General features: G+C 36.6%; 1 protein-coding gene across 1 annotated transcript in view; it reads left to right on the plus strand.

Moving 5' to 3' along the window:
- The window catches only part of LOC129726734 (follicle-stimulating hormone receptor), a 313232-nt gene extending 287838 nt beyond the window's left edge, over positions 1-25394 (plus strand). Inside the window, exons 9-16 of the mRNA XM_055683775.1 lie at positions 15198-15335; positions 15410-15550; positions 20404-20469; positions 20539-20682; positions 20882-20953; positions 21063-21361; positions 21423-23108; positions 23564-25394. Coding sequence (XP_055539750.1) covers positions 15198-15335; positions 15410-15550; positions 20404-20469; positions 20539-20682; positions 20882-20953; positions 21063-21361; positions 21423-23108; positions 23564-23937 — 2920 coding nt within the window. The 3' untranslated portion in view covers positions 23938-25394. The remainder of the gene's footprint in view (positions 1-15197; positions 15336-15409; positions 15551-20403; positions 20470-20538; positions 20683-20881; positions 20954-21062; positions 21362-21422; positions 23109-23563) is intronic.
- Positions 25395-26319: the final 925 nt, after the last annotated feature.

The following is a 26319-nucleotide window of genomic DNA, read 5'->3' on the forward strand; positions in this document are numbered from 1 at the left end:
GACAGACAGACAGACAGACAGACAGACAGACAGACAGACAGACAGACAGACAGACAGACAGACAGACAGACAGACAGACAGACAGACAGACAGACAGACAGACAGACAGACAGACAGACAGACAGACAGACAGACAGACAGACAGACAGACAGACAGACAGACAGACAGACAGACAGACAGACAGACAGACAGACAGACAGACAGACAGACAGACAGACAGACAGACAGACAGACAGACAGACAGACAGACAGACAGACAGACAGACAGACAGACAGACAGACAGACAGACAGACAGACAGACAGACAGACAGACAGACAGACAGACAGCTCAAGCTCATTAATTTGAATTCAACTAACTTCTAAGATAAAAGAGCGATTTTCACATTGCACATACACACGTACACACCCACACCTATACATGCATACATGCAGAAAATGCTCGATTCCTCGAACTGAGTCGAGTAGTTTATGACATTCGGCCATTTGGATCACTTTTCTATCTTTTAATTAGCCAGTGATCGTTAGGAGAAAGTCAATATGTTTACTTCCATTATGTGATGTGATTTCACATTTTTATGAACAACGGACAAAGTTACAATTCGATTACAATGAAATTTAATAGCGACCTATGGGACAACTAGACCTTTCATTTGACACTAATTTTGTGAAAATCGGTTCAGCCATCTCTGAGAAAAATGAGTGAGTTTGAACAACCTCAGGATAACTTTTCTTTACATAACTTCTGAACCATATGTTCAATCATAACGAAATTTAAAAGTTAAGGGTTTTGGAGATAGCCCGATCATTTGCAACCAGTTCTATTGAAATCGGTTGTGTGGTTTCTGAAAGGGGTGGAGTGGTATATGACATTCGGCCATTGGAACCACTTTTATACCTTTGGTTTTACCAGTGATTGCTATACCTTTCTAGGAGAAAGGCAAAAATATGGAACAATACATAAAGATAAAATTAAAAAAAAATTTAAAAAATATTTTTTAAAAATCACAAATGGGTAAAATTTTTTTAAAAAAACCTGCATGAAAAAAAATTTGATAAATTGCAAAAAAGCTAGTTTACGTCTAGTGTTCAAAAAACCAATTTTATATACGCTGATCAAAACTTTTCTTTATGTTTGACTGCATTGAAATTAAAAAGAACTAAACGACATTATTAACATTTTTTGTAAGAAATGTGTTTTCTGACAATCCTTATTAATTTAGTTGAATGATCTTGTAAATATATACGAGATCCATTACCGCAGTTGCTTTTAGTGTTCATTCATTTATTTATTTTGTCAAGCAAATGTAGACTACATACAATATTTCATTCGAGTTGTTACTTATAGTGTTGACTGCAGACACCATTTTTATTTTTTAGATAGTAACCAAGAATTTTTGTTTAATATTTTTTTAATAAGCGCCTCATTATATCTACCAACTTTGTAGAAGAAAGTTTTTTTCTAGAGTATTTCTATCGAACTCTAGATCCAAATTTCTCCCTAAATTCGGTGTCTGGACCATTGTGCATTATGTACTTCTGTGTATTCTCACTTGAGTGGTTCATCACTTCTGTTTCGCTTGGCTGTACTGTGAGCAGTAAGTGAGTTTTTTGCGAGTGACAGAAACGCAGCACAAAGCAGAAACAGAAAGTTTAGTGCTACATGCAGTGATCATACCGGAGAAGAAGTGTGCGGTGAATTTCAACTCACTCTTTCCACACATTGACGAGAATAACAAGCCTGGCTGGGATACCTTTTTGTCATATTCAAAACTACCTTGAAATCAATGCAAAACTAGAGATAGATCAAAAGCATTTCAGAACTCAAACACAAATAAATCCGTATTGTTTGCTGGTTGCGTCTTTCATAAAACTTTTAAGTTTTCACGAGTAATTTACCAAAGAGGCATATTATAATGTTACATATTTTATAATTTGCTCAAAATAAATGCCATAAAGTTATTTCAGAAGCAAGGGTGGAGATAGTTAAATGATTTTCAGTAGAAATACAGCGATGAAAATCCCATAATTACCCATGAAACCATGTAAAAAATTTGCAATTTTTGGATTTTCTAAGCGAATGAAAAAAAGAATTATGCAACATTTTAATGGTAAAAAGTTTAAAATACTGTAGATCATCTATTCTTAGAAAACGTTCTAATCACTCAGATTTTTCAAACATAAACAAAAAGAATCAAATGATATGCAAAAATCAGTTCTTTTTTTTTCAATGTCAGCGTTCTTACACTGTTACAAATAGATAGATTTCATTCCGTCTTGTCTACAGAATCGGTAGCACCCAACAAAACTTTGTGAGTGTAGAGCAAGATCGCGCCTAATGACCTATGGTCGAATATCGACCATTTTTGATTTGAATGAAACTTTGCACACGTATTTGGCTTAGCAAACTGAGCATTTTCACAGATGGAGAGATTTTTTACACCCATGAGTTACATTCTAAAAGGGCGTATGCCTTTCGGCATTGGTTTCATTCGAAGCATTGTAGCCCAGAAACCGTTGGTTGTATAGAAAAACTGTCTGGAAATGAGTTGTAGGGAATTAAAAATGCACCATAAAAAAATATACACTGTACAAAAAAAAATTTTTCTACGAAAAAAAAAATTAAAAATAAACATTAAATTTTAATTTAAAAAAAAAGAGTTGGATTTTTTTTTTCTTTTCAAAGAAACTTTACGTTAGTACGCAACTTTGTAGAAAAAGTCCAAGATGGAGAAATGAAAAATAATTATTTTATGGTAGATTAATACATCTGGTAGATCCAGATGTGTTAGTAACAGTTTGCATTTTGAGAAGATGAATAAAGAGAAAATGGAATACACCAAGCCCAAATACTGCAAACCCTTTGCTGATCATCGGTGCTCATCAAGCTTACGCAAATTAAACGAAAACGTTATTGCAAAATCAAAAATATTGAACAGTCAAGCTCATTTTAATACCGTCTCTATCAATTTGTGATTCGTGTAGTTATTGGAATAATAGTCAAGCCACCATTCATCCCTTCGTTGTTTACTATTCAGAATCTGGAACACTTAAGAATATCAGCTTCATCATAATATCGGAAGTACTCCATCATGATACTGTTGCGGTTCAGGTGTTCATTGCCAAATTAATGAGTTTTTTGAAAACAACAATACAGTTGAAAAAAGCGATGTTAATGTCTGATGGAGCTGCCTCACTATATAAAATAGAAAAAACTTCGCAAGTCTTTGCAAGTTCAAAACAAAATATAACGTCGATGCAGAGTGGCATTTTTTGCGACTTCTCATGGTAAAGGCCCATGCGATGCAATTGGTGGCATATTAAAACGAATGGCAAGAAATGCAAGTTTAGCTAAAGAACATGAACATCCCATTACAAGCACAAAAGAATTGTATGATTGGTCTAATCAGAAAAGTAATAAAAATTCATCAAAAATGTCATTTAGTTGGGTATCATATGAAGAATATGAACAAGGAGTAACAGAATGGAGCAATATTTTCAAAAATCTATAATAATAGCTGCCACGCAAAAGTATTACACTTTTGTTTCGATTTCAGATAATAAGATACAAAAGAAGCTGTTTTCAAAATAAATAAAAAAAAATAAAAAAAAAAATATAAGGTGACACTAGTTCTGTAAAGTACCGTGCTGGATCGAAACCCGTACAGTATCGAAATCCGTACACCTCGACGTTTTTCTTCAATTTGAAGCATTATAAAAATAAAAATTCATATGATAGTTACATGTACATGTCCGTTGAGCTGTTGGCCTTCTGTTAAATTAAACTATGCGTCAGTAGGCCATGAAATAAAAATAATAAAAATAAAAAATCAATCGTGTATCGGTTACAGTTGTCATTTCGCTGTATCGTTAGAAAATTTATTAAGAAAACGTTCTTCAGATGAAAACATTTTTCAAGTGGGATATACGTGTTTTACTCTGTGAATCTTTTTGAAATTGATGGAAAAGGTAACTCTTCGTCATTTTCGAGCTGTATATTGTCTGGTGAATAGTGTAAATTGTATTTATTCAACAAAAACTGTGCCGTACGGATTTTGATCCTTGTTAATTGCTTGAATCGAAATCCGTACAGCGTGTGTATCATGCATATATTGTTGAACTTTCTTCTTGTTTTCAGCATATAATGGAAGATAACAAGTATAAGTATACGACAAACAATTTCGAAGGAGCTGTGACTGAGGTGCGCTAGGGAAAATCGTACCGGGAAGCTTCGAAAGGTTCCGGCGTTCCGGTTGCTACAATAAGGTGTGCCGCAACGAAACGCTACGAAAAATTGCACTATTTCAGCTGATATAAAAAATTAGAAAACCGTGTGAAACTTTATGTGTGTATCTTTATAAATAAAAGATGTTCATTTATGTACTCTAATACTCTAATGGACTCTAAACCAGTCTATATCGCGTGTGTGCGGATTTCGATTCAAAAGAGTACGGGTTTTGATTCAGACAAAAAACTGTGTACGGATTTCGATTCAAAACATGTTCTATTAAAACATGATTTTTTCGAGTTTCAGACTGATTTTAATCATTTTGCTTGAAAATAGTGATAAAATATAAGTAGACTTATAAGTAAACATGTCAGTTTAAAGCAATATGTGATTTCTTGATTTTATATTGACCGTCGAAGATTATCATGTGCTTAGGTGTACGGATTTCGGTCCAGCACGGTATCTATGTCATAAATAAAATGTTCCTAAAATAATAAAACTCGAAAATAAATATTTGATTCTTATATATATATACATATATATATATATATATATATATATATATATATATATATATATATATATATATATATATATATATATATATATATATATATATATATATATATATATATATATATATATATATATATATATATATATATATATATATATATATATATATATATATATATATATATATATATATATATATATATATATATATATATGTATATATATAAGAATCAAATATTTATTTTCGAGTTTTATTATTTTAGGAACATTTTATTTATGACATAGATACCGTGCTGGACCGAAATCCGTACACCTAAGCACATGATAATCTTCGACGGTCAATATAAAATCAAGAAATCACATATTGCTTTAAACTGACATGTTTACTTATAAGTCTACTTATATTTTATCACTATTTTCAAGCAAAATGATTAAAATCAGTCTGAAACTCGAAAAAATCATGTTTTAATAGAACATGTTTTGAATCGAAATCCGTACACAGTTTTTTGTCTGAATCAAAACCCGTACTCTTTTGAATCGAAATCCGCACACACGCGATATAGACTGGTTTAGAGTCCATTAGAGTATTAGAGTACATAAATGAACATCTTTTATTTATAAAGTTACACACATAAAGTTTCACACGGTTTTCTAATTTTTTATATCAGCTGAAATAGTGCAATTTTTCGTAGCGTTTCGTTGCGGCACACCTTATTGTAGCAACCGGAACGCCGGAACCTTTCGAAGCTTCCCGGTACGATTTTCCCTAGCGCACCTCAGTCACAGCTCCTTCGAAATTGTTTGTCGTATACTTATACTTGTTATCTTCCATTATATGCTGAAAACAAGAAGAAAGTTCAACAATATATGCATGATACACACGCTGTACGGATTCCGATTCAAGCAATTAACAAGGATCAAAATCCTTACGGCACAGTTTTTGTTGAATAAATACAATTTACACTATTCACCAGACAATATACAGCTCGAAAATGACGAAGAGTTACCTTTTCCATCAATTTCAAAAAGATTCACAGAGTAAAACACGTATATCCCACTTGAAAAATGTTTTCATCTGAAGAACGTTTTCTTAATAAATTTTCTAACGATACAGCGAAATGACAACTGTAACCGATACACGATTGATTTTTTATTTTTATTATTTTTATTTCATGGCCTACTGACGCATAGTTTAATTTAACAGAAGGCCAACAGCTCAACGGACATGTACATGTAACTATCATATGAATTTTTATTTTTATAATGCTTCAAATTGAAGAAAAACGTCGAGGTGTACGGATTTCGATACTGTACGGGTTTCGATCCAGCACGGTAGTTTACAGAACTAGTGTCACCTTATATTTTTTTTTTTATTTTTTTTTATTTATTTTGAAAACAGCTTCTTTTGTATCTTATTATCTGAAATCGAAACAAAAGTGTAATACTTTTGCGTGGCAGCTATTTTATAGATTTTTGAAAATATTGCTCCATTCTGTTACTCCTTGTTCATATTCTTCATATGATACCCAACTAAATGACATTTTTGATGAATTTTTATTACTTTTCTGATTAGACCAATCATACAATTCTTTTGTGCTTGTAATGGGATGTTCATGTTCTTTAGCTAAACTTGCATTTCTTGCCATTCGTTTTAATATGCCACCAATTGCATCGCATGGGCCTTTACCATGAGAAGTCGCAAAAAATGCCACTCTGCATCGACGTTATATTTTGTTTTGAACTTGCAAAGACTTGCGAAGTTTTTTCTATTTTATATAGTGAGGCAGCTCCATCAGACATTAACATCGCTTTTTTCAACTGTATTGTTGTTTTCAAAAAACTCATTAATTTGGCAATGAACACCTGAACCGCAACAGTATCATGATGGAGTACTTCCGATATTATGATGAAGCTGATATTCTTAAGTGTTCCAGATTCTGAATAGTAAACAACGAAGGGATGAATGGTGGCTTGACTATTATTCCAATAACTACACGAATCACAAATTGATAGAGACGGTATTAAAATGAGCTTGACTGTTCAATATTTTTGATTTTGCAATAACGTTTTCGTTTAATTTGCGTAAGCTTGATGAGCACCGATGATCAGCAAAGGGTTTGCAGTATTTGGGCTTGGTGTATTCCATTTTCTCTTTATTCATCTTCTCAAAATGCAAACTGTTACTAACACATCTGGATCTACCAGATGTATTAATCTACCATAAAATAATTATTTTTCATTTCTCCATCTTGGACTTTTTCTACAAAGTTGCGTACTAACGTAAAGTTTCTTTGAAAAGAAAAAAAAAATCCAACTCTTTTTTTTTAAATTAAAATTTAATGTTTATTTCAAATTTTTTTTTTCGTAGAAAAATTTTTTTTTGTACAGTGTATATTTTTTTATGGTGCATTTTTAATTCCCTACAACTCATTTCCAGACAGTTTTTCTATACAACCAACGGTTTCTGGGCTACAATGCTTCGAATGAAACCAATGCCGAAAGGCATACGCCCTTTTAGAATGTAACTCATGGGTGTAAAAAATCTCTCCATCTGTGAAAATGCTCAGTTTGCTAAGCCAAATACGTGTGCAAAGTTTCATTCAAATCAAAAATGGTCGATATTCGACCATAGGTCATTAGGCGCGATCTTGCTCTACACTCACAAAGTTTTGTTGGGTGCTACCGATTCTGTAGACAAGACGGAATGAAATCTATCTATTTGTAACAGTGTAAGAACGCTGACATTGAAAAAAAAAAGAACTGATTTTTGCATATCATTTGATTCTTTTTGTTTATGTTTGAAAAATCTGAGTGATTAGAACGTTTTCTAAGAATAGATGATCTACAGTATTTTAAACTTTTTACCATTAAAATGTTGCATAATTCTTTTTTTCATTCGCTTAGAAAATCCAAAAATTGCAAATTTTTTACATGGTTTCATGGGTAATTATGGGATTTTCATCGCTGTATTTCTACTGAAAATCATTTAACTATCTCCACCCTTGCTTCTGAAATAACTTTATGGCATTTATTTTGAGCAAATTATAAAATATGTAACATTATAATATGCCTCTTTGGTAAATTACTCGTGAAAACTTAAAAGTTTTATGAAAGACGCAACCAGCAAACAATACGGATTTATTTGTGTTTGAGTTCTGAAATGCTTTTGATCTATCTCTAGTTTTGCATTGATTTCAAGGTAGTTTTGAATATGACAAAAAGGTATCCCAGCCAGGCTTGTTATTCTCGTCAATGTGTGGAAAGAGTGAGTTGAAATTCACCGCACACTTCTTCTCCGGTATGATCACTGCATGTAGCACTAAACTTTCTGTTTCTGCTTTGTGCTGCGTTTCTGTCACTCGCAAAAAACTCACTTACTGCTCACAGTACAGCCAAGCGAAACAGAAGTGATGAACCACTCAAGTGAGAATACACAGAAGTACATAATGCACAATGGTCCAGACACCGAATTTAGGGAGAAATTTGGATCTAGAGTTCGATAGAAATACTCTAGAAAAAAACTTTCTTCTACAAAGTTGGTAGATATAATGAGGCGCTTATTAAAAAAATATTAAACAAAAATTCTTTATGTATCTATGTCATAAATAAAATGTTCCTAAAATAATAAAACTCGAAAATAAATATTTGATTCTTATATATATACATATATATATATATATATATATATATATATATATATATATATATATATATATATATATATATATATATATATATATATATATATATATATATATATATATATATATATATATATATATATATATATATATATATATATACATATATATATATATATATATATATATATATATATATATATATATATATATATATATATATATATATATATATATATATATATATATATATATTTATTATATATATATATATATATATATATATATATATATATATATATATATATATAAATATATATATATATATATATATATATATATATATATATATATATATATATATAAATATATATATATATATATATATATATATATATATATATATATATATATATATATATATATATATATATATATATATATATATATATATATATATATATATATATATATATATATATATATATATATATTGGGGTACGACCCATACGTTACATTGATGTGTCTACATACTTGATTGAGCCATTCCAACGACCGTAAAAGCTTATTTTGTAGTGCGCAATAATTATAATTTTTCCAACATCCGGGAACCAAGTTGATTTTTTCAATATATTTCCATGTCAGACAAATCACTTTTGTTCTCAAGTGAACGACAAAAGAATTTCGAAAGCAGAAGTCAAAAAAACGAAAGCAATAAAATAGCTCGGAAAATGATTGCTGCGGCCAAAAAAAAGTGCTGCAGATAACTCCCTGGAAACTGAAGGAGAAGTGTATGGAGCAGGAATAACTGACTAAAAAAATTGATACAAATACATTATTTTTTTACTCAAATACCTTTTTAAAATTTTTGTTCCACCATATTGCATCCGCCATTTTGTTTTTTTTTTAAATATTGTACCGGGTGCATCTTCTGCGTCCAAGGAAATAGTAAGTAACACATTTCTGAACAATTTACTTCATTGATTACAGTATCATCGTTGTTTAAAACTTTAAACGCGTTTTTCTCGAGACCATGTTTTTTCAGCTGGTGGTAAATTTTTCTCAGCATCTACTGAACCGATTTTGCTGAATTTTTTTTTAACATGTAAAAATGGATTATCTAACTTGTCACGTAGCCGTTTTTTGATATCTGAGTTTTTCAATGTTTTATGATTTTTTAAATAGTGATTTTTCATGATAAAAAAAAACAATTTTTTTACTAAAATGGCCGCCATTTTGGCAATTTTTGGAATTTTCAAAAACGGCTACGTAACAAGATAGATAATATGTTTCTATATACTGAAAAAAAATCAGCCCGATCGGTCTACTAGAAGCTGAGAAAAACTTACCACCAGTTAGGTACTGATTTAGAGAGAGCATCCACGTTCCCAGCTGCCAACAGTGTGATACTCACTATATTTACATTCACGACATGGAAAATACATCTTCAAATATACCTTAATCAATAGCCGAAATAGCCAAACACTTCACTTTACTCTAGAGAGCCAAAAAAATATGAAAATTCATGATTTTTCGTCCTTCTAGAGTAGGGCCCCCCTTAAAAAAAAAGTTGAATTTTTTTTTATTTATTTTTTATAAACTTGACGTTAATACGCAACTTCTTAAAAAAAGTCCAGGACGGAGAAATGAAAAATAATTTTTTAATGGTAGATTGATTTTTTTTATAAAAATTCTAATTTAAACATTTTTTAAAATGAATTTTCATATTTTTTTGGCTCTCTAGAGTAAAGTGAAGTGTTTGGCTATTTCGGCTATTGATTAAGGTATATTTGAAGATGTATTTTCCATGTCGTGAATGTAAATATAGTGAGTATCACACTGTTGGCAGCTGGGAACGTGGATGCTCTCTCTAAATCAGTACCTAACTGGTGGTAAGTTTTTCTCAGCTTCTAGTAGACCGATCGGGCTGATTTTTTTTTCAGTATATAGAAACATATTATCTATCTTGTTACGTAGCCGTTTTTGAAAATTCCAAAAATTGCCAAAATGGCGGCCATTTTAGTAAAAAAATTGTTTTTTTTTTATCATGAAAAATCACTATTTAAAAAATCATAAAACATTGAAAAACTCATATATCAAAAAACGGCTACGTGACAAGTTAGATAATCCATTTTTACATGTTAAAAAAAATTCAGCAAAATCGGTTCAGTAGATGCTGAGAAAAATTTACCACCAGCTGAAAAAACATGGTCTCGAGAAAAACGCGTTTAAAGTTTTAAACAACGATGATACTGTAATCAATGAAGTAAATTGTTTAGAAATGTGTTACTTACTATTTCCTTGGACGCAGAAGATGCACCCGGTACAATATTTAAAAAAAAAACAAAATGGCGGATGCAATATGGTGGAACAAAAATTTTAAAAAGGTATTTGAGTAAAAAATAATGTATTTGTATCAATTTTTTTAGTCAGTTATTCCTGCTCCATACACTTCTCCTTCAGTTTCCAGGGAGTTATCTGCAGCACTTTTTTTTGGCCGCAGCAATCATTTTCCGAGCTATTTTATTGCTTTCGTTTTTTTGACTTCTGCTTCCGAAATTCTTTTGTCGTTCACCTGAGAACAAAAGTGATTTGTCTGACATGGAAATATATTGAAAAAATCAACTTGGTTCCCGGATGTTGGAAAAATTATAATTATTGCGCACTACAAAATAAGCTTTTACGGTCGTTGGAATGGCTCAATCAAGTATGTAGACACATCAATGTAACGTATGGGTCGTACCCCAAATTTCACCATCATTGAAGTTTTGATAATAAGCTATATTTAGTATAAAAATCTTATGTTAACGTTAACTAATTCGATAGGGGTGAAATGGTCACCTTTAGGTAGGGAGAAATGAGCACACCTTGTCACATAAACTTACCTGAAATTCATCTTAGTAGACTTGTGAGTTTGTCTGTTTCCATAGTCAGTGTTTGTTTACAGTGATGGTGCGAACATATATTAGAAAATCTTTGAGATCGAATCGGTCAGAAAAAGGGACTGCAGGCAGAATTTGACGCCATAAAGCGAGACGGGACATTCACGAAACAAGCCGCCAAATATCACGGCATCCCGCGACAAACGGTGGCCCATTAGTTGTACTTCTACACAGTTTCAAGATATGTTCCACAAGAGTGCTCAGCCCCGTGAGTGCTCATTATGCCCCAGTGGGGTGCTCATTGTGCCCCACACATCAACTGATTGCTTGTTTTTGATGCATGAATCTAATTTGTGTTTTCAACCATTATACGATAAACTTTTCAATTTGTGAATAGTGTACCTTTAATTATAGATAGTTAATGCAAGTTTTGCACTGTAGACATTTTAAAAATTTTGTCGTTTTCCATGCTTAAATCAGCAACCAAGTTAGGGTGCTCATTATGCCCCTATTCCCCCTATGCACAGGAGGAACAATGGGTTGCTGTCTTTCACCATTCGATAAAACTACTGATTAATCCTCTTCGTTTTATGTGTGTATGTGTGTGTGTGTGTGTGTGTGTGTGTGTGTGTGTGACCAATCAACAGACTACAAGAAAATTCGTACAATTACGCACTTCGTGTGTATGTATGTGTGTGTGTGTGTGTGTGTGTGTGTGTGTGTGTGTGTGTGTGTGTGTGTGTGTGTGTGTGTGTACATGTATGTATGTGTGAGTTCCAATATGTCGGTGTAAATATATTTGTGAGTTTAGGTCCGACTAAACGTTACTTATTGTATATATTTGGTCAGAAATTGCGCGTGCATTGTTCGAACAGAGCAACATAAAACGTCTCCGCTAATTCTCTCTAGGTGACCCCATACTTTTAGCTGTAACTTTTGAACGCGATCAGATATCAAAAAAATTCTTCTGGCACAACATTTCTGAATGTGTAAGCATTCCAAAAAAGCAAAAAAAAACTTCGATTTCTTCGACTTTCTAGAGTAGGGAAATTTAATGTTTATTTTAAATTTTTATTTGGTCAAAAAAAAATTTTTTTTCACAGTGTATATTTTTAATGGTGCATTTTTAATTCCCTACAACTCATTCTCAGACAGTTTTTCTATACAACCAACGGTTTCTGGGCTACAATGCTTCGAATAAAACCTATGCCGAAAGGCATACGCCCTTTTAGAATGTAACTCATGGGTGTAAAAAATCTCTCCATCTGTGAAAAATGCTCAGTTTGCTAAGCCAAATACGTGTGCAAAGTTTCATTCAAATCAAAAATGGTCGATTAAATTTTCGCGTATTTCCAGGCGATTTGAAATGATTTTGCTCTGTAAAGACTATGGTGCTTATTACGGGAGTCACTTCACGGTGAAATATATTTCACTCTCACGCTCACTTCACTTTTCCCGATTCCACCTCAAGTGAGGTGACAAAAATCACCTCCGTAGAGTGAGATTGACAGTGAAGTGAAATTGAGAATAGGACAAGTGAAATGAGATTGTTTCCCAGCTCAAAAATTTTCAAGTCCCAAAAAGTCGTTTTTTCTCGTTTTTTTAGATAACACCAGATCTTGACGTGTTCTGCATTTCTAAGACATTCGGCATCAAAAAAAATGTTTTTTTCGGTATCGCAAATTTCCTGAACTAGCATTTTTTTCATCGGGCAAAAAAATGAAAATTTGACCGCTCTAAAGCACGGATCAAATTCTGATTCGCTTCGTTACTAAAGAATAAATCCAATATTTACCATTAGATCACAAATCAATCAATTTTAAGACTAATGGCATCTTCGTGGAATCATTCCACCGTTCAAAATGGTCGTGAAATAATTCCACGCGAAACGTCGCTTTTTCCGTTCTCACTTCACTGATATGACACTCATAATAACCCAGATTCCACGGCAGATGGCACTTTGCGACGTTTTTCTCACTTACGTGAGTCCCGTAATAGGACTTCATTCACTTCACTCTGATTTCACCGTGAAGTGACTCCCGTAATAAGCACCTATGTTTATATAAACATCTTTGCATAGGTCGTGCTTCCGAATGTCGAATACATAAAATTATGCATTATAAAATAAAAGGAAATAGATGCAAAGGAAATAAAATAGCTTTTCGTGTGCTAAGAAGATGAACATTTAGAAGTTCTCTCATTTCCTCTGCTCAGCTTCTGAATTGCGACGTTGCGGCAGCAAAATTCGATTATGTTTCGTTACCTACTGCCTAAATAGACACATAGACTTCTCGCTGCACATTGGTATCACTATTCTTACCAAAATTATTGCTAAAATACTATGCCAGCCATTATCCATTGTCCACGCTAGAATTCGTTTTTTCCACTTCGTTGATATCTGCGATAGGGAGATGAACTTTCAAATAAAAGTTTTTCAACATTCAATTTATTGATTATTGCATTCTACACAATTGTATGGAGCTTATTATTATTTTAAATCAGCCCCTCTCAACTTTACATGTAATTTTTGTTCTCGCAGAATGTAACTTCAGGAGAAAGATGTATTCTTACGTTATGAACTTGGAAGGAATTCTGAGAGAAATAATTTTCAATATGATTTTTAATTCACAGAATAAATAAATACGAAAAAGTTTAACAAAAGCTATAAAGGGAAAGCGCCTTTATATTTTTTATAAATAAATATTATTTGACTGAGAAAGAATTGTTTTGTTTTTTTTTTGATGAAAATCGGTAAACAAAAAGGTGTTGGGAATCGATATTCATTTAAAACTTAGATATTCACTGCTTTATTCGTCACCAATCATCAATGAACATGAAACTAATAATTTATGGTTTAACATATATTTAAACCATTTGAGCACTTTAGTATATAGTAGTTTAAGTACCATTATTTGAAAAACAATTAAATTTTTGCTTTTTCCAGGTTCAAATACATTTAATCAATGAATGCACTTTTTTTTAAAACAACTGTCGTTGTAACTTCGAAATACGAATAGCTCAAATATTATGATTAGTGAGAAAACGAAGCTTCAAGTGTTGTTTGTAAAGTTTGAAATTGATTTTCAATTGCATTTTCAATACATTCTTTGCAAGCTATTTTTGCTCCTGCATTTAAATAAAAAGTAATGGCCACTAATTGGCTTTAACAAAATCTCTCCGGAGGTAAAACACTAAATATTTCTATTTTTAGTTGCTTCCTCCGGCAGTCTATTAAGGCATTTAACTATGGCACTCGTGCTTCATCCCATTATAATGAAAACATCCTTACCTACTCGCTTTGTCTTGCCGAGTTCAAACGTTAGGGGTTCATAACGTTGACCGTTGCACAGAACAAAGTTTAAAGGGTGAATGCGTGCTCGGCTGGGATCGGTACGAAAGATGTTTCAGATATCCTCTGGCTGTACCGAGATAGCTTACAGGCTTTCAGCAATTAAATTTAATTTATGTGAAATTTATGCCATTAGGTTCAGTGCTGCCTCGCGGTCCTGGCAGTGTCTGACAGGGGTGAATTGTATCGCAATGACTGATGCTGTTCGTATGTGAAAAGAAAATCTTAGAACAGTTTTCAAACGACCTCTGGTTACGAGCGGAAGGGATGACCAATGTTTGTCTACATATGTATCCACTCTCTAAACGTGAAAGTTTCCTCGCACACCAAAGGAACATCCTGATAGCTCAGACAGAAAAGCTCATTCATTATTCATAAGATTTTTTTTACAACAAAAGATTTATCTTCGCGTAGAAAAGAGCCTGCAGTCTGACTGGAAGCGTCTGCTAGGTTCGAGATAAAAGTGTTTCATCAGCTATTTTAAGACAACAGATCTGTTGTACTGTACTCATATGTTTCCTCGAATGTCTACTTTCTTTTCGGGTCTACTTTCGTGCTGCAACGAAATCACTGGCACCGCAGGTCAGCATCCGGCAACCGTATCCGATGGATCTCAAAGGATGTTTTCCCGAAGAATCTAGTCACACTAGAGCTCAAGTCCAATCCACTGGCTGGCATCAAGCCAGGTGCGCTGCAGAATCTGCCGCGTCTCCGAAAGTTGTAAGTTTGCCAGCTGGGAAGGTAAACAGTTCATGCCAAAATTAATGCCCTCTCGTGTTTGTTCTACATTGCAGAATTCTTTCCGATGTCCGAGGCCTCCAAGAACTACCTCCACTAGATGGCTGTACCTCGCTGGAAGTGCTGCGTGTCGATCGAGCGAACCTATCCAAAATACCTGACCATATTTGTAAGACTTCGCCGCGCTTGAGGAGTTTGTAAGTATAGTAATACAAAATAGTGTAAAAAATTGTGTTTACATTTCGATGTATGGATTCGAAAAAAACTGTCCTTAACGTGAAACAAAGATCAAAGATCATTATCTAAAATTAAATTTTTCGGTATAAAACTTTAAGTGCTGCATGAAACACCATAAATAATCACATATTTCTTATTTAACTGACCCAACGGCTGCTGACTTCAAAATTTTCACAAATATTTATTCATAAAAATGCGAACATGTACCTCGAACTTTAAAGGGGTGTCCAATGAAAGTCTATGCTTAAAATTTGTATGGACTGACTTCTAAGGGAAGAGGAGACAAACATGATGAAAAATATGACTTTGTGGTTTATGAATAGCCCTTTCACAAAATGATACCTCAATACATTCCAAATATTTTGGTATTGTAATGTATGCTTAAAAAGCTATCAAAGTTAGTTGCTTTTACGGTAACACTGAAACCTCAAACAGAGATATACTATGTCAGATATTCGGAAAAATGCACACTATTTTACATCAAGTTTTCTCTAAAACGTATTTTTTACCAAATCTAAAAAGTTAGCGTTAATTTAGAAATAAATATTCGAGAGCCTTTCCATATCATCGAGGGGAAGAAAACGCAGTGAGTGACATTCGAAAATGCCCAATGTCTCTCATATACTGAGTTTTAATCATAAAAGAGATGGGATGCTTTTCGCAGCTTCAATTAAAAAACTATTCGAAAATTGAAAAACGAACTTACTTATTTTTATAGACCGTCCCAAAAAGAAAGGGCATACCTTCAGCTCGTTAAAAATGAGTATTTTTATTTATATCAACTTTTCCTCTTACATATAGTTTTTCAACATGTTGATAACCACAGTTCATGTTCTCGTTCATGTTCAAGTTCTCGAGCTTTTGCTCTAAATTTCTTCATAAAATTCTGCACAAATTGATTAGCAACGTTTTCAAACGCTCTTGCCAAATTTCGTTGCCCAACGATATCCGCTGGCTGAACATGTTGGCGAAGGTCCCTTCTGACCACAGCCCAAAATCGTTCACTGGGACGAATTTCAAGGCAATTTGTGGGATTCGGAAGCACACCTGGAGACACCCCAATGGAGAGGCCTGCTCCCAGGTCGACAACATGCTGATCGACAGCCGGCACTTTTCAGACGTCATAGATGTGCGGTCCTTTCGAGGGCCAAACATCGACTTGGATCACTATCTCGTGGTAGGCAATATTAGCGCCCGGTTGTCGTATTAAAATCAAGATCGGTGAGGGTGATACGTCTGGACATCCAGAGGAAGGAGTTGCTGCAGAGTATACTCGGAAAGTTGATAGACGGATCGGTGAACCAGCTGGAGTGGACCTGAACGAGCAGTGGAAGCACATCTTTGATGCGGTCAGCGAAACAGCGCGAGAAGTGATAGGCATGACAACGGGAACCATGCGTAGTGGGTGGTTCGATGATGAGTGTCTAGAGGTGACGGAGGAGAAGAACCGAGCCTACGCCAACACGTTAGTAGCAGCAAATCGTGTAACGAGTCACATGCGGGAGAAATACCGGGAGGCAAGAGCTGCCGATAAGAGGCTTCATCGCCGTAAGAAACGTGAGCACTACGATCGCATCCTCGCGGAGGCGGAGAATTGCTTCACCAGGCACGACACGAGGAGCTTTCATAGAACTATCAACGGAATCAGGAACCGGACCGTGCCAGTACCTGCCATGTGCAATGACAGGGAGGGGAACATGATTACCGATAAATCGCAGGTGGCCAGGCGTTGGAAGCAACAATTGAAGTGGTACTGAACGGTGAGGAAGGTAGGAGAGTCGTCGATGGGAACAGGATATAAATTGGGTAGGATGGACAAGCTGTGGACCGACCAACATGGGACGAGGTGTAGAATGCTTGCAAAGAGCTAAAGAACCACAAAGCCGCTGGGAAGGACGACTTACCGGCCGAACTTTTCAAAGTTGGGAGCAAGCGGCTGTGTAGTGCAATTCACCAAATTATCCTAAGGGTATGGTCTGAGGAACAACTACCTACGAACTGGTTTGAAGGAATCACCTGCCCTATCTACAAGAATGGATATAGGCTCGACTGTAGTAATTATCAAAGCATAACCCTCCTCAATTCCGCTCACAAAATTCTCTCCCGTATCCTGTTCCAGCGACTGAGGCCGTTGCAGGAAGCCTTTGTTGAAGAATACCAATGCGGTTTTCGAGTGGGGCGATCTACAACGGACCAGATTTTTACCTTGAGACAGATTCTCGACAAGCTTCGAGAACACAACTTGCAGACGCATCATCTGTTTATTGACTTTAAGGCGGCGTACAACACAGTGAAACGCAACGCAACGAGCTTTGGCAAATAATGCTAGAACATGGTTTCCCTACAAAACTAATAAAACAGTTACGTGCGACGCTTGACGGTTTCACATCATGCGTCAGGACAGCGGGCGAATTTTCGGACGCGTTTGTGATGATGGCCTGAAGCGAGTTGACGGGCTCTCGAACTTGCTGTGCAACATAGCTTTAGAAGGTGCAATATAGAGAAGCGGCGCCATCATCACCTTGCGTAGCCGCAAGGTTACAGAGTCCGCCTCGTCAAGCGGATGGTCGTGGGTTCGAATCTTAGTAGAATCAGGCCATTCGATGTCAAAAAGGACTTTAAGTATGAGTTCATTCTCAGGCTCCCCACCGCTTACCCTTCCTTTACGCTGAATTCTATAATACCTTTGCGTAACTTCCTCTTAACAAAAAATAAGTCCCTCTTATCAATAAAACTGGCCAGAAGGACGCACGACGAAACTTCTCCAGGGAATTATAATTGGCGATATTTGGCAGGAGGAAGGAGGCTCCGTATAGAAGAAGTGTAAAACGAGGGGAAGTACATTACACACAAGCACTGAATAAAAATAATAATAAGCAAGCCACTTCTCAATAGCGGTAGTGCTAAAAAGAGGAGTGCGGAATACAGCACCCGGACATATCTCACAATAGATCAACGATTCTGGTCGCAGTGAGGAAGTCCATACAGGAAAAAAAGTCTCACATGCTTCTGGGCTTCGCGGACGACATTGATAAAATTGGTGTTAACCGTAGATCAGTTGAGGAGGCCTTTACGGCTCTCAAAAGGGAAGCTGCGAGCATTCGACTCATCATAAACACTACCAAAACGAAGTACATGGTGGCTGGCAAAGAGCATTGTAGTTTTGCGGGTGTTGGTGCTGCGGTGGAGATGGATGGGGATACTTTCGAAGTGGTCGACGAATTTGTTTATCTTGGTACTCTCGTGAAATGTGACAACGAGGTGAGCGAAATTACGGAACGAGGTGAGCGAAATTACGGATTGTGTAGCCAGCTTAGGTCCCGTAGCCTACAGATCCGTACGAAATTGGCGCTCTATAAAACTCTGATCCTCCCGGTGGTGCTCTACGGACATGAATCGTGGACGTGGAAGGAGCCCGATCGACGAGGGCTTGGGGTCCTCGAGCCTAGAATCCTACGATCAATACTCGGAGGCAAACTAAAGAATGGGGTGTGGCGCAGGCGCATGAATCACGAGCTGTACGAAGTATACAAACACGCTGATATTGTCAAGCTGATGAAACACGGCAGGTTACAGTGGGCTGGCCATGTAGCACGGATGGCGGATGAGCGACCGGCAAAGATAATGTTTGGCAGAGAACCGGATAGAGGCCGACGACTTCGAGGCAGACCTCGCACACGCTGGATGTGTGCTGTCGACAAGGATGCTAGAGCAGCGGGTGTTAAGGGAGACTGGAGAGTAACAGCCCAAGACCGAGTTTTGTGGAGACGTATTCTGGATTCGGCATAGGATCTCAACGATCTGTCGCCATAAAAGTAAAAGTAAATTAAGTATAAAAATGCCAATGTCTCAGCCCCCCGATATAATATCAAGGATTTTTTTTCATGTAAATTTTCGTCTTGAATCCCGCTTTGCAGTAACAATTTCAGCACTTGATAAAAAAATTTGATTTATGTTTTGAAGGGTTTTATATAAAAATTATGTGGGAAATTATTTTTTCTATGATATTTAATAGGCTCTGTGAGTCAAATCACTGAATGTGAAGCTGAACTAAAACATGCAAAATATTCAAAAACCGCCTCAAAAATATGAGAAAATTTAAGGAAAAATGTGGGAAAAGAACAGAATTGAAAAAAGTGCAAAAGAGTGGTTTTGTAGCTCAAAAAGCATTTTTTCATAAGTCACGCTTGGGCAACCTGAAAACAATTTTTTAAAAAGTCGAAATTTTCTACAAAAATTCTATAAATAACATTATCTTTCAATTGAGGGCTGAGCACCTTAACTTTCCAACATCGATTTTTTGGGACACCCTACTGCGTAGTCTATGTCGAATAAACAGAACCGCGGATGCCATCTCGGCTCTATTTCCGAATGGTTGCGCCGAAGAAAAGTTTTATAATCATACGAGTTCTCAATTCGATGTGTAGGAAATTCCACAAAAGAAATGAAAAATAAGTAATATTGGATAGTATATATAGGATTTATACGTTAATTTCACATATTTTTTTTTAAATTCTTCATACCATATGTACTCAAAAATATTTTGTTTGTGTTTTTATTTTTGGGGATATAAAACAGATATTGGATATGTTCTTGATAACATTTTTAAATTTGTAGATTATTGCAGTATCTTAAAGCCAAGTGTAAAGAATAGAAATTTTTATTAAACAAATGTATGTAAAAGTACTAATTTATATATGCTCACTGGTCAACAACCATGCGTTTACATTCCGCGCAAGTTCATGGAAGCGCATGGTGGTTGACACACTAACGACAGAAATAATTCTGCTCTTCTCTTTTCCCGTGCTTCCAGAGACTTCAAGTCCAACCGATTGAGGAGCATTCCAAATATGACCAACTGTCGTGATTTAAGAGTATTGTAAGTTATTCACTTTCGGGTTCAAGCAGCAGAAATCATTGAATTAATCGCACCGTGTTCCACTTCCAGAGATTTAGCCGCTAATAGCATAAGCTCGCTCCACGGAGCACCGTTCTCTAGTCTCAGCCAGCTGCACGATCTACTCCTTTCGCACAACGAAATCGAATCGATTCCGTACGATGCATTCATTGGCCTGTTCCGGTTGCAAGTATTGTAAGTAAGCAAATAAATCAAACGCGCCGCTTCCACCGCCGCCGGTCTCGTGATCCGGGTGGATGAGTTGGCGCTAGAGAACACCACCAGAAATGAATCCCACCACTAAGCCAAGTAAAATGAAATTGAATTTCTCTGTTTTTTTTTTCTCTCTCGCACTTTCTGCTGCTGTGTTACTTTTACTGGACGCTTGCCACAGGGATTTAGAAGCCAACCACATATACTTCATCCACCAGAACGCATTCAAGCAACTAGTCAAACTGGAAGATTTGTACGTTTTTATTGCTATTTGATCTTTTGTCCGCTGTTTGCGGTCGCCATAGCAAATCGTGTGTTTTATCGAATGCCTTCTCCGTTCCACTCTGTTTCGTTACGTACAGGAATCTGGGCAACAACATATTTCCACATCTTCCAACGGTTGGTTTGGGGCGACTGCTGCATTTGAAGACATTCAACAATCCAAACCTGCGAGAATTTCCACCGCCGGAAGCTTTTCCGCGCATTCAAACGCTTGCATTATCATATGCTTACCACTGCTGCTCGTTCCTGCCGTTAGTGGCCAGTTCTCCTAAAGTTCCTAAACATCATCCCATCAAAGAGGAGGTTCTATTCCCGACTGATAACGAGTTCGATATGAGCTTGTGGAACAACAGTTACAACGATTTGTGGCCGCAACTACGTAAGTGTAGACATAAAAGGCGAAATATAGCTCATATTTCATCATTAAATTATCTTTCTAGATAACCTTAGCAAAAAGTTCGGAACACAAATTAACGACTTGCTGCACTCGTATGGTTCAGAATACTATACTGGTGGAATGCCGACCTATCCGGAGGAATACTTCGAGGAGGAAGGTGGCGTTACACATGCTATGCCAACGGCTCAACCAGGTACCGTCCATTGTCTTCCAGAGCCGGGTCCATTTATGCCTTGCCAGGATTTGTTCGACTGGTGGACTTTACGTTGCGGCGTTTGGGTAGTGTTTCTGCTAGCCATGCTGGGCAACGGAACTGTCGTGTTTGTGCTGATTTTTTCCAGGTCGAAGATGGATGTTCCACGATTTTTAGTTTGTAATTTGGCGGCTGCTGATTTTTTCATGGGAATCTATCTGGGATTTCTGGCGGTTGTTGACGCTTCCACACTGGGAGAATTTCGGATGTATGCGATTCCGTGGCAGATGAGTGCGGGATGTAAGCTGTCTGGATTCCTAGCAGTGCTGTCCTCTGAGTTATCTGTCTATACGCTGGCTGTAATTACACTGGAGCGCAATTATGCCATTACTCACGCAATGCACCTGAATAAACGCCTGTCACTAAGACACGCGGGCTATATTATGACTGTTGGATGGACTTTCGCTATAACAATGGCCATTCTTCCGCTGTTTGGAGTTTCGGACTATCGAGTGTTCGCCGTTTGTTTGCCGTTCGAAATCAACAACGGAACCGGCAGCTTAGCCTACGTAGTGTTCCTGATGTTTATTAATGGAGTTGCGTTTCTTATCCTAATGGGATGTTACTTGAAAATGTACTGTGCCATACGAGGTTCTCAGGCCTGGAACTCAAACGACTCGCGAATAGCGAAGCGTATGGCGCTGCTAGTCTTCACCGATTTTATATGCTGGTCTCCAATTGCTTTCTTCTCCTTGACTGCTGTTTTCGGACTGCATCTAATCTCTCTAGAACAAGCCAAAGTGTTTACGGTATTCGTGCTACCTCTAAATTCCTGCTGTAACCCGTTCCTGTATGCCATTTTAACCAAACAGTTCAAAAAAGACTGCGTCCTCATTTGCAAAGCGATTGAGGAGTCCCGCGTAACTCGCGGAATTGGCCGTTGCCGACATAGTTCCAACTTCAGCAACCGGCACACGCCGGCTAATACTAACTCGCTGGTAGAACGATCATCGCGAGAACTCCCGCCGCTACTTCCTGGTCAAATGTGCAATTGCTCGGCCAAACTTATGGAGCAGGAAAACATGCGACGTCGCTTCCAGCAGGAGAATACCTTTCCCAAAACGTGGCGCCGATTGCTGTGCAACCTTGGACAACGAAGTGACAATCGTCGTGGAGGGCGAAATGGCGATCAATACGCCTATCAGATTGCTGAAATACAGCAGAAGCAGCATAAACGAACGGGATCGATGTCATCAAGTGAGAATTTCAGCTCATCTCGCTCCGATTCCTGGCGACATGCTCAGCATCATTGCGGTATTCCCCTCCGGTTGCTGGATCCGAAGCGACGGCACACTTCGTGGTTAATCACCCGCAAAACTTCACAGGACTCGAATCTGTCCAGTTCACGAAACGATTCGTCTGGGTCAACCGCTACGCAGAGTACCGGAACGTGGCGGATATCACGGTCGAGTGCCAGCAATTCGGTGGTGTTGCCTGGGCTGAAAATCGACGGCGTTCCGCATCCACATCATACAAGTAAGTGCGATATATTACACTAATATTACAAAGTTTCATACAAACTAAACAATAAAAATAAATACCAAAAAAGTCTTCATTACTCATGCTTCTAAATCTCCATCTTATTTTTGATCTATCGCTGGCTTTTATCTTCAGAATTATCCAAATTCAACTCAAACAATATGTGAAGTAATTTAAACCATAAATCTAAACTTACTTTGTTTTTTTTTAATTCCTATACGATGTTTAGCCCACTCATACGCATTCCGGCTAAGAGAATGTGAAAAGAGTAACATGTTATTAATTTGATTGTCTTGAAATCGACGAAAAAGGCCTACATTTAGTTCTGAAAATTCATATCCAACGATCATTTTTTATCATTAGAATGTACGACAAAGCGCAAACTTTTTCTCTCGTTTAATTATTTATTGATTCCGTCATAATTAATCGCATACCCTAAAATGTTTTTCCAGGTGGTGCCCGACAATCCATTCCCGGTGGCAAACCACGCTTGGTGCGACAATCTGCCGTCCAGGATGATTCGCAGGAGCTGTCTTGTTCACCTCCGCGGCTAGGGGTTCGCTTCTTGCCGACAATACCATCAGCGGCTGACAGTAGCGTACAGTTGGATGACGATACTGCCGAAGCGCATTCCAGCCCCGGTTCCAGCCATGGAGAGCGTGACCAAGAGGAATCACCTGCGGCGGTAGTGACGACGACGACACCGACTACTGCTGTTGGAAGTAATGCGGGTCCATTGTCGCCATCCCCGTTCTATGCCATCCTACACAGTGGAAACCCTCAAGCAGCTGTATCTAGTCTCAAGGATAAAACTAAACCACCGTGAGCCAAATTGCCGGTCGGTGATCCAATTTAGGCTAAGCGAAGCTGCAAGTATTAATTGTGAAAATGCTTAGTCAGTGTTCAGTAATTAGTCAAAATAATGAAAGTATTTCGGAACCTTCGAGTAAATATTGTTGACAAAATTCGGTTATTTCCTCCCTTAAAATATTTAAGCCTGATGTTCTCCGACGGAATCTGTACATATTTTATATTACAAACAATGTAAGGTAAATGCAAAACAGTGTGATACTAAAATGAATACTTCATATTGCCTAGAATATTAAAATTATTTATTTTCAATTAGAATAGTATGATCGAATGGGGCATTCAATGAAAAAAAAGTCAGCTACCAATCCGGACCGAACAGCAACTTTGCAGAAAAGCAAGTATGACGCGTCTCCACTTGTTCCGCATAGTCTAGTCAAAATTATCACGAGTGCCAGTATACTTTAATACGACTCAAATCGTATACAAGTTACTTGCATGCAATGTCGCTGCGGTTTGCATTCCAGTAGCGTTCGAACAAGTGAAAAGCTCGCGATATGCCTGCTAGTTAAATGTTTTCTAACCAAACGGTTTTATCGCACTCCATTGAACTAGCGACAGTGCAAAAAAACTTGAATCTTACATCCAAAGCTCGAGCAAAGTTCACCGTCCACAGACAATAAATTCTTGCAACCCAATCGAAGTAATAATCCTGAATAACAACCATAACACTCACGATTGAAACGAAATAAATATTTACATTTCAATACAACACAAAACATCAAATGCTGCCAAAAAATTTCGGATACTTAGGATATATATGCTGAAAATAAGTAAAATGATTATCTCGATGATCAGATCACTGCCATTTAAATCAAGTTTGTTTTGGAATTTTATGAAACAAAACGTAGATTTTCTAGAATATTAATAAGAGTAAAAGGGTACAACTGTGTGATACCAAGATTGAACTGAGCGAAAAGATACGTTTCGAACGAAAAGTAGAGGGGACACGAAAATCATCCGTTCACTCAACAGTATTATTTCTCTAAACTCAATAATCTTCGGAATAAAAATATTTAACAAATAATATTGTACATAATTAAAATCCCCGGGAGTTAAGCATAAATAACAAAATTTACTAAAAAAAAACTACACAAAACACAACCTCTTAACATTCTATATTCGTTGCGTGTTGCCTGTTGTGTAAGGAAGTGTGTTGCTATATTGGTAGAAGCGGATAATTGTGGAGGATGAGCGTAAAGGAAAAGATAAACAAACAAAAAATATAGCTGGATTAGGTATAGGGAGAACGTACGGAAAGAGAAGAGATAGATATTATATATTTATTCCAAATACTAACTTTAAGGAAACTTGATAACTTCAGAAGTTTATTCAAGCTACTTGACATGAACGCAGATGAGTAATAAAATCTCCATTACAGACATTGTGGAATATTGTCAATGTTGTAACCTTGAAGCCATGCTCAAAGATCTTACTGATTGATGATGACCGCCTAGAGGTAATCTATTAAAGTCTGATACATTTCGGTAACTCCATCTGTTTGTTATACTCACACGTTGAGGACAATTGTAACGGTACAGGACAACGGAACTAGCGAAATTAGAGTGATACTTAAAGCTACTGACACCCTCTCTATCTCCATCCCTCCAGAGCCAGAACATACTTGTGAAATCAGCATACAGGGTGCGGCGGGCAAAAATGCAAAAAAATTGTGGTGCTACACTGAATCCCATTTTCAACTACTTTAACCCTCTAGTGCCCAGCGCCACCTTTAGACGGCCTTCAGTTGAACCTCTCAAAAGCTTTAATAAGAACTTAAAAAATGTTTATAAAGCTGCATAGTGATTTTTTCCAAGTCCGTCTAAAAATTAATTTTGGCAACGCCCTAGTTGAGTAATAACATCAAAATTTTCGAGTTCAGTTATCTGATGGGGTGTCATCCATTCTTTTTTATAACTCCGTAGAAGCTCCGTAGCGACAAGGCTAGAGTCCGCTTTGACGAGCGGGTGGTCGTGGGTTCGAATCATAAATCAATCAGGCCATCTGGTTGTCTAAGGACTTTAATACGGGGTTATTCTCAGGCTATCCACCACATGCCCTTTCTTCAAGCTAAATTATACAATAACCCTTGTTGACTTTTCTCCTAACAAAAACAAATCCTTCTTGAAATAAAACTGGTCTGAGCAACGTATGACAGTACACTTCGAAGAATTGTAATTATGACGTGATATAGGCTGGAGAAACGAGGTTTCGATAACACTCCCTTCTCTTGACAGAATATAAGTCCTACTTATAATAAAACTGACCAGAGCATAGACCCATTCCCCGACATTCCCCATGACATATTAACTTTTAACAACTATACTTGAAATTTCTAACT

Source organism: Wyeomyia smithii, chromosome 3 (assembly GCF_029784165.1).
Source record: "Wyeomyia smithii strain HCP4-BCI-WySm-NY-G18 chromosome 3, ASM2978416v1, whole genome shotgun sequence".
NCBI classification, from domain to species: Eukaryota; Metazoa; Arthropoda; class Insecta; order Diptera; family Culicidae; genus Wyeomyia; species Wyeomyia smithii.